This window comes from Haliotis asinina, chromosome 6, assembly GCF_037392515.1.
Source record: "Haliotis asinina isolate JCU_RB_2024 chromosome 6, JCU_Hal_asi_v2, whole genome shotgun sequence".
Taxonomy (NCBI): domain Eukaryota; kingdom Metazoa; phylum Mollusca; class Gastropoda; order Lepetellida; family Haliotidae; genus Haliotis; species Haliotis asinina.
The window spans coordinates 24,079,533-24,088,110 of NC_090285.1; the positions used below are offsets into that span (position 1 = coordinate 24,079,533).

The 8,578-nt window shown below is 36.1% G+C and overlaps 1 protein-coding gene across 7 annotated transcripts in view; it reads left to right on the forward strand.

Annotated features, from left to right (window-relative positions):
* The window catches only part of LOC137286451 (mitogen-activated protein kinase kinase kinase 7-like), a 68,024-nt gene extending 59,654 nt beyond the window's left edge, over positions 1-8,370 (forward strand). For 6 of the 7 annotated variants that reach the window (XM_067818324.1, XM_067818326.1, XM_067818322.1 and 3 more), the window contains one exon: positions 3,885-4,578. In XM_067818324.1, the coding sequence (XP_067674425.1) occupies positions 3,885-3,974 (90 nt within the window). In that variant the 3' untranslated portion in view covers positions 3,975-4,578. Of the gene's footprint in view, positions 1-3,884 lie in introns of all 7 variants that reach the window. The other variant, XM_067818328.1, reaches the window with a different exon arrangement.
* The last annotated feature ends 208 nt before the right edge of the window (positions 8,371-8,578 follow it).

The following is an 8,578-nucleotide window of genomic DNA, read 5'->3' on the forward strand; positions in this document are numbered from 1 at the left end:
TAAAGGCCATCTTCGTCCTTAGTTTTTGAAAGTATTTGCAATTCCTTTTGAATATACTGAAGTTTTTGCATCATTTCATTGTCCAAGAGCAAGCAGCACGCTTTGAGACACTTTAAGACATGTCTAATACACAAAAAGTACAAAAGATATTTGCCGCTGTCAGATGAGACACTACAATGTGGTGAGCTTTTCTTTGTTTCCAACATTATGGGATTAAAGAAATTCTTCAAGAACCCATACTTATTATCTAAATGTTAATGTGTAGTGTAGGCAAAAACAGAGAGCTTTCTTACAGTAATTGATAGATGTGAATGCCTGATGTGTTGATGGGAATCACAAGAATCTGTCTCTGAGTTGTGAGCCAGAAACACATGGCCCAGCTCATGAAGACCCATAGAAGATATGTAGGCCTGCCTCCACCTCTTTCATTAAAGACCATTAGCTGGCAAGACACAGGTAGTAGGTAAATTAGCACCAATAATCCTCAAGTCAATAAAGGTGTCACCCTGGCCAATCTGTGAACATCTTGAACTCCAGTTGTTGAAATTGATATTCATGTGCTAGTGCAGCTATCCATCATTCTTACTGGGCCTGAACCAACACTTCTCCCACCCTGAGGACAAATTGTCACTTTGTAATTACTCCTTGTGGGGCCACTAATGAAGAAAGTTGGAAGATTAAATGGAGATTTTGCCCGACCTATATATGGTGTTGATGATTTTGATTACTTTCAGGCATGATTGTCTGTTTTCATTGAATTGATGAAATTCCCCAGTCTCCCTAGCCACTCTAACAGTAGACAGCTAAATTAATTTGAAGAGTGTCTTGAGGTGAGGTGAAACAGGACATTGAGATGGAGTTCTCTTCAAAATTTTGTTGAATTTCCTTAAAATTCCAAACTTATGAGATGGATCTATATGATGGCATTTCTCTGAATCCTATCTTAATTTTACAAATTTGAATTCTATGTTCGAAATTTACTGATTTTTATGAATGCATGCAGTTTTACGGTTTGTTGAATTCAGTATAAATCATTATGTCAATGAAAGTATTGCTTCATTAGTCTTAAAACCTATAAATACATCTGCAGATAATCTGCAAATTGTTTATTTTCAAATGTAATGATACAAAAGTAAAGAAAAGATAGATACAATGGGAATTGTATCTTCATAAATGAATGTTCTGTAACGACAAGTGATGTCCTCCATCAATAGATGGTTTAAGGTTGGAGATGCCCTTCATCAATAGGGTTTTTTTTAGGAAAATGTTCTCCATCAATAGGTGATTTAAGGAAGGTGTTCTCCATCAATAGGTGATTTAAGGAAGGTGTTCTCCATCAATAGGTGGTGTAAGGAAGATGTTCTCCATCAATAGGTGGTTTAAGGAAAAGGCTCTTCATCAGTATATGGTTTAGGGTTCGAGGTGCCCACATCAATAGGTAGTTTAAGGTAGTAGATGTCCTCCATCAATAGGTTTTTTAGGAAGATGTTCTCCATCAGTAGGTGGTTAAGGAAGACGTTCTCTATCAATAGATTGTTCAAGGAAAATGTTCTTCACCAGTGTATGGTTTAGGGTATGAGGTGCCCTTCATCAATAGGTAGTTTAAGGTGGGAGATGTCCTCCATCAATAGGTGGTTTAAGGTAGGACTGATGCCCTTCATCAATAGGGGTTTTTTTTGGAAGAAGATGTTCTCCATCAATAGGTGGTTTAAGGAAGATGTTCTCCTTCAATATATGGTTTAAGGCATTAGATGCCCTCCATCAACAGGTGGTCTAAGATAGGAGATGTTCTCCATCAATTGGTGTTTTTAGGTAGGAGGTGCCCTCCAGTTATAGATGTTCCACAATATATGAGGTGTTCTACAGCAGTAGTTGTTTCAGGGCATGAGATGTTCTCCACAAATAGGTAGAATGTGCTCACAGTAGTCTGTCCCCAATAGCTATCTCTCTCTCCCAACATTATCATTTCATCTGAAATATTTGATGCTTTAGGGGAACAGCTCTTGTCATACATCTTGTCAGAAATATATCACAAGCAATTAACAGTAACTAGTAAACAGCTCAAAACACACAAACTGTTATGTATGTAAACACATTGTCATGCATTTAGCCTGGCCAACACAAACACCAACATCAGGTTGGTGTGACAGAAAACATTGAATTAGTGTACAGTTAGTGTACAGACACCAGAAACAGTTATATTGGAATGCTTTCTGGGTCAACATTGCTCTCCAAGATGGAAGAAAATCTCAAGTATATTAACATCATCTGCTTTTTTTAAGGAAAACGTTTTTGAAACAACAGCAATTTATATGCAAATCAGTTCAGTACCAAAACATGTGAAAACTTTCTTTTTAAAGTAAATTGTCATTAAAATAGCTATTTTGTATTTTTATTTGGTACCTTCTCTTAGCATATGCATTCTGCTGAAATCTTTAGATGTTTATAACCATGCCTTGACTGTCAAGTTTTTTGTAAAATATTTCATTCTTTTAACAGGCAAGAATTCTTTTTTGTTTTATTTGTATGATGTAAAATGTGTTTGCATTAAAAATGCAGTGAGAATGTTGTAATTCAAACTTGCTGCTGTCCCTAGATTAAGAAAACTCTTTTATTTCCTGATTTAATCAGTGGCAAATTACGTTCTCATGTCTTGGTGATAACCTTTCATTACTTTAGGGAATAAGGTGTCATGATGTTTTCATTTTAACGTGAATGATGACAACTTAGATATCTCCATAAAAATTTAATCAATGCCTGGGCTTCCTCGCTGTAGAAAGAAAGCCTGTCTTCAGCTTTTAATAATGGACGTTTCTCTCCAAAGGCCTTTTCCAACAACCTCACCTTTGTCAGTTGTTATGCAATTATTATGTTTTTCTCCTTCCTCAATCTTTTCAGGGAGGAGTACAAGATTTCCAAATGTTGCCAATATTACAGTTGACTTTATTAAGTGGCAAACATTGTGCCAAGGTAAAGTCAATCAATATTGGATTGCCCATCCCGGTATCCTTTCGTATTATTCTGAAATAACAGACAACATGTAGGTATTTATTCACTAGAAGATCAACTCAGTGTTGTTATTTGTTTGAAGAAATATTTAAAAGGTAACAACTTGGAGTTGGTGAACAGGATAATTGTGTCCATATTACAAATACTTTGGCTCACCTGGATTACAGTCACTGGGTTTTGTTGTCCAGACTGTTTCTTTGCCAATGAGACCTCGTAGAATTGGTCTTCAGCAGCTGAAGGTTGTAACGAGAGCCGACTTTAAGAATCAGGTTGTCAGGTTCACAAACATTGTTGATGCATGTCATTGTATTCCAGATGTGTGGATTGATGCTCATTATGTCAGTCACTGGACTGTTGAGTCCAGACTTGATTATTTTCGGACTGCCCTCAATATTGTTTTTTATTTATTATAGGGTATGTATAGTACACACCTATCTATTCAACCAATACATGCTCAAGGCAATGTTTTTGTTGCCCTTGATCTTTTGGATGTAGATCTTAAAGGCACATCTTATTATCAGTCTCAACTCCCTGGGGATTATACAACTCTTGAATCACTAGGCACACAGAGTTATTTTGGGTTTCTGATCATATTGCTGGAAGAGTGTGAGTTAAACAGTAAACAAGCAAACAAAAATGTATTTTCCTTGGTAGGAATTCACACAGTTAAGGTCTTGAAACTGAACAGGCATAGTCATTCTGCAAGTACGGAATGTCAGTGTCAAAGAAGAGTCTGCTGAAACAGATTTCACTAGTCATAAAAGGCGAAATAGCAGTCTTAACACGAACACAAACCTAACTCTAAAGTACACAGTGATGTTTTTGACAGAACATAAAGTCAACCTAAGACTGTAACATTTGTGTCTTGTTTTCAGGAGAGTCTTATGGCTGCTCACAGATGTCTAAAGCAACAAGTGGAAGAAATACGTCAAAATCAAGCCCGAAGATTTGTGCCTCCTACTTAACTGCTCTTTGGCTCCACATGGTGTGATCTTGTGTGTGCATGTGCCATACTGCATGGACATGAAGAAACAGAGTAACTTTAAACTATGTGGTGGATAAATTGTACATTCTTTTGTATGCAATGTCAGTAGTTCATTGTATGACATTGAGAAATTCAGCTGTCACAGAAAGCCTTTTGAAAGCTGTGCCTGACTATCAGTACTGCCAATGTATAGAACTATTTGATGATGAGCCAAGGGAGTGGTTAAACCAAGGGCTCACCTTATCATAACAGTGACAATGACAAATAACTAATGCTGTCAGGTTTACCGTTTGTCCCATTCTAAAATGAATTGTGTTCACATACACCTAATGTGTCAAGAAATTCGATATTTCCTTACTATATAGTTTCTAGCTACCTGATATTAATCACCGCAGGGATGAAAAAATCCTGTCACCTGATGCCTGGGACAAGTCAGTTTTCATCTCTGGCAATCAAATAATGGTATCTTACTTGTCTTTGGGTGGCTAGATAATTCCTGTTTGTGATATCAAACAGCAAATAAACTTACATTTCATTTCATGTCTACTTGAAATGTACCTATTAAATTTAACAATGACCGTAAAGTCGAGTTGTCTTTCTTGGCTATTTATTACTTCTCATTAAATAGTTCACCAAACATTATCATCAAATACCATGTTGATTTATTCTTTAATGATTACATCATCATGATTATGTCATAAAAATCAAAGAAATGGCAAAATTAGTCAGGACCTTCCTTTAATTGTTAATACCCGCATCAGTTTTTTTACATTGTTTCATTGTTGTAGATTCATGTAAGAATATATAGAAACACATCTTGATTTTGCTCATAAGTAATTGTCTCAAGAGTTGTCAGCTAAATATGACACATAAACCATTCTGAAGCACATGTATTTTTCTCACATCGAGAGAGAGTTGCTTCTGGATCAGGATTCTGACAATCTGATGCTACAGATCCACAACAACCTTTGCAACTCTTTGGCTGAAGTGTGGAAGCATCATTGTGCCCCATGTAGAAATGATTTCTACTTTTACATTGTGCTTTGTGCTTTGTGTCCCTATACAGAATACCGTCAGGACATAAAGGATGTTTTGCTCATGGCCAAATTTACAAGTGTGTATATCAGTTTAGTATAGTCTCATGTACTTACTATTTGGTGTATGATCAGATGTACTGTAAGTTGATGATCAAGCTGAACATTGTAACAAAAGTGGTCTACTTTTTATCTTTTTATGAATTCCTCACAGCTTTGATTAACAAGAAATTTTAGTAAGGCATGTCTGAACTGTAACCTGACACATGCATCATAGATGATGTATTTATTGGACACCACGTCAGAAATGTTAGAATCTTAGCCACAGAATAAATGTTATGAGCCAGGTGAAATGTTTTCACATTTCTGCCAATTCCCTAAGCTTTCCAGATGACATTCTTGATATTCAAGCTGTAACTGAAATCTCATTACTGCTTTAAATGTAATAGTATTTGACTGGATGAAAGTGATGATGCTTTAGCATGAAGATACAAATCCTGACACACAGACATATGCCTCTATTTGAAAGTGTACAATTCACTCTAGGATTTTTTGAAGTTAACTGAACTGTGAGATACATGACTATATTACAATATTGAGGATCAAACATGCCTATTAAAAACCAACTTTGTGCTTGGGGTAAAATAAAAGTTTGAAGAATAAACACCAAATGAATGAAGACATTATCAGGTGCCTTAATGAAATATGAAATATTTAAGGGAAGAGGATTCAGAGCTCATGGACTGAAATTGTGATATCTTTGTAGCATACACATGTGTTGCTGTTCAACAATGAAATATAATGGACAGCAATTTCATATGAGTGATACTCTTGCATCTGTTCTGTTCAATCAGACAGTGTACTGAAATTATACCCCTCTCATTTGAAACTAGCCATTATCTCAAGCTAGACAGGTCATATTCAATCACAATCTTAAAGTCAACTGAAAATCAATCGGTAGAGTCTAATGAAACATCTGGAAAGTCAACATCAGCTGCCATAAACTGTGCAGTTTTATGTATACTTGCCATCAGAAGTTCACTCACTTAAAGCACTCACTATATATTGTGTGTATATATGTATGTATATATAAGGTTACATTGAAGATGAATTTCTCTACCTACTAGGGGAGCCAACTGCAATCCTTATGCAGATGAATTGCTTGAGGATCATGCATCAAATTTCTGAAATACATGTACAGATATTGTGCATGTGAACAGCTGTGTATTGGCGTAAAATTTTGCAAAGAATGCATCAATTTTCGCTGAGTTTCATCATTTCTTGAACTCATGACATTAATCTTTTCAACATTACATCAGTTTATGTGTAAACAGGACCTTTAGACAGCATGAACTAATTTGCAAAATCTTATTTTGAACAGTTGACTGAAGTATGTGGCTACATTTACACTAGTGAGTCTAAACTTTTAATGGGCAGTATAGTATATTTGTGCACATTGTTTGAAAGAGGAAGACAATGAAATTGTATATTGCTTCATGTGTTTTGGGCAAGAGAAGAGAACATATTGGGGAATACACAGAATATGCTGGATAAGAAGGAAAAGGAAGAACTCATCTGAGAAACAGTTGTGTTTTAAATAAATATGCTAATACATTATCTGAATAACAAAAAAATAAGGAATATGATGAACCGACAGTCAGTATTGAAATGAGTAGCAAAAATGTTTGTAAATGCTTATGGTTTCCATGTCTCTTCAAGTTTCTTCATAATACTACCAACTACATCCCAACATGGTGCAATGTGTGAAACCTGGTGTCCCCTCCATGATAAACCAGCACTGTAAAACCATACTCTCTGACTCACTGACTCTCAGCCACAAACATACAACACAAATATACATGCAGAGATTGTTAAACATCATGATAATTTGCAGGCCATGATTTTATTCTAAAACTCTCCAGTCTGTGTTCACCTGACATCATATCCAATAAACATACTGCATTTATGGCGTAAATGTTTACCGATGTGTTTGCAGTGGATGTAACATAGAGTTACAGAAATGAGCTATGTTTCGTGATCACTGTTGATATAAATAGATGATATTTTACACTGCATGAGATGTTCAGCCCAATGGTTGTGATCAGAAGAGTAAAAGGTTGGTCTATGGTAATATCAGGCAAGCACTAGCTGTCAGAGAATCATCAACTTCTCAAGGTACAACTCAGTAGTTTCAGTGTTGTTTGTAGGAGAAAAAAGTTACACAAAAGTACTACATGGAAGGTCATTTTCCATTGGTGGCATCAGGATTCCGCCATGTTTTAGTGTTTCATGCTGGTATTCAGTGTGTGAAACAACCTTTCACCTGCTAGCCTGTGGCTGGTAAAAATTCAATCTGTCCAGTAAATCTCCAGTCACAGGCCTGCCTGGCTAGGACATTTTCATGAGGCCATTTTGTAAATATAACACTCTCTCCGACTTGTTAAATTATAATACACTTGTACATCGTGCAACTCTATGGCCTGTTCATCATATTAGCAGGTTAATGATGAACCCCATGTCATGCCCACAAAGCCTTTTTCTCATCTATTTTTGTAATCTTTAATTTCGTTTATAAATTCAGATTTTGGTCTGGTGAATTACTTTGTTGACTAGGAACTTTCACATATAGCTAGCTCGACTGGCTAACAAATTTTGGAAACTGCTTTGCACTGGTAGTAATATATCGCTGATGAGCATACATAATCATGTTTGGTTTGGCATGTGAAATCTTTATCAGAAGACCCTTGTTTGCATGTAAGGGTTGAGGGAGTGAGTCACAAAGAACCAAACCATTAAGGGACATAACTGCACAGTACAAGGTGACATCTGTCTGGTTCACATGCATCAACCCTTAGAAGTGATAGTGTTGATGTTGAATCATGTTTGTTAAACTTTAGGTTTTGGCATATTTAATATGGCACAAGCTGACTCATATGCTGTTTTCTGGTACTGTGGAGTACTTGATATTGAGAATCAATGTAAAGAGATCATTTCCGATTCTCCCTGTGATCAACATTAAATATTGAAGGCTCCCTAGATTAAAACACTAAGGCTGACACATACAAGTTGTTCCCTGCTGTTGATTTACTTGCTAGTTTATTTGTTTAGTTTACAAGTTGGTCATGCTTATCATCATATCAGTGGTACAGCCTAAATCATGACAATCTTTACTGTCCTGTGTGTGAAACGGAACATGTTGCAGCCCTAGAAGCAGTTGTGTGAAATGTCTATCAATACTATATTTTATCAGTGTACATTCTTATGTTGCACAGCATTGTGCTATGATGATGTTAATTGAAATTAATACTGTAAATACATGTATAATAAATTACTTTCAGAGTAGCTTGTAGTTGCCTATTTTGTTTGAAGTTACCTATGTTTTTTTCAGTGTTTTTCGTCAGTAGTTTTCATGGTACAGTCTACACAGCTAACAGTCCAGAGATATCAGCATTACACTCCCTCTTTGTCTGCAGGCTTCTGTCTTTGCTTCCAGGACCAAATGCAACCTGTCAAACATAAATTCATTAATCCATTAAGGACTCCTTCTAGC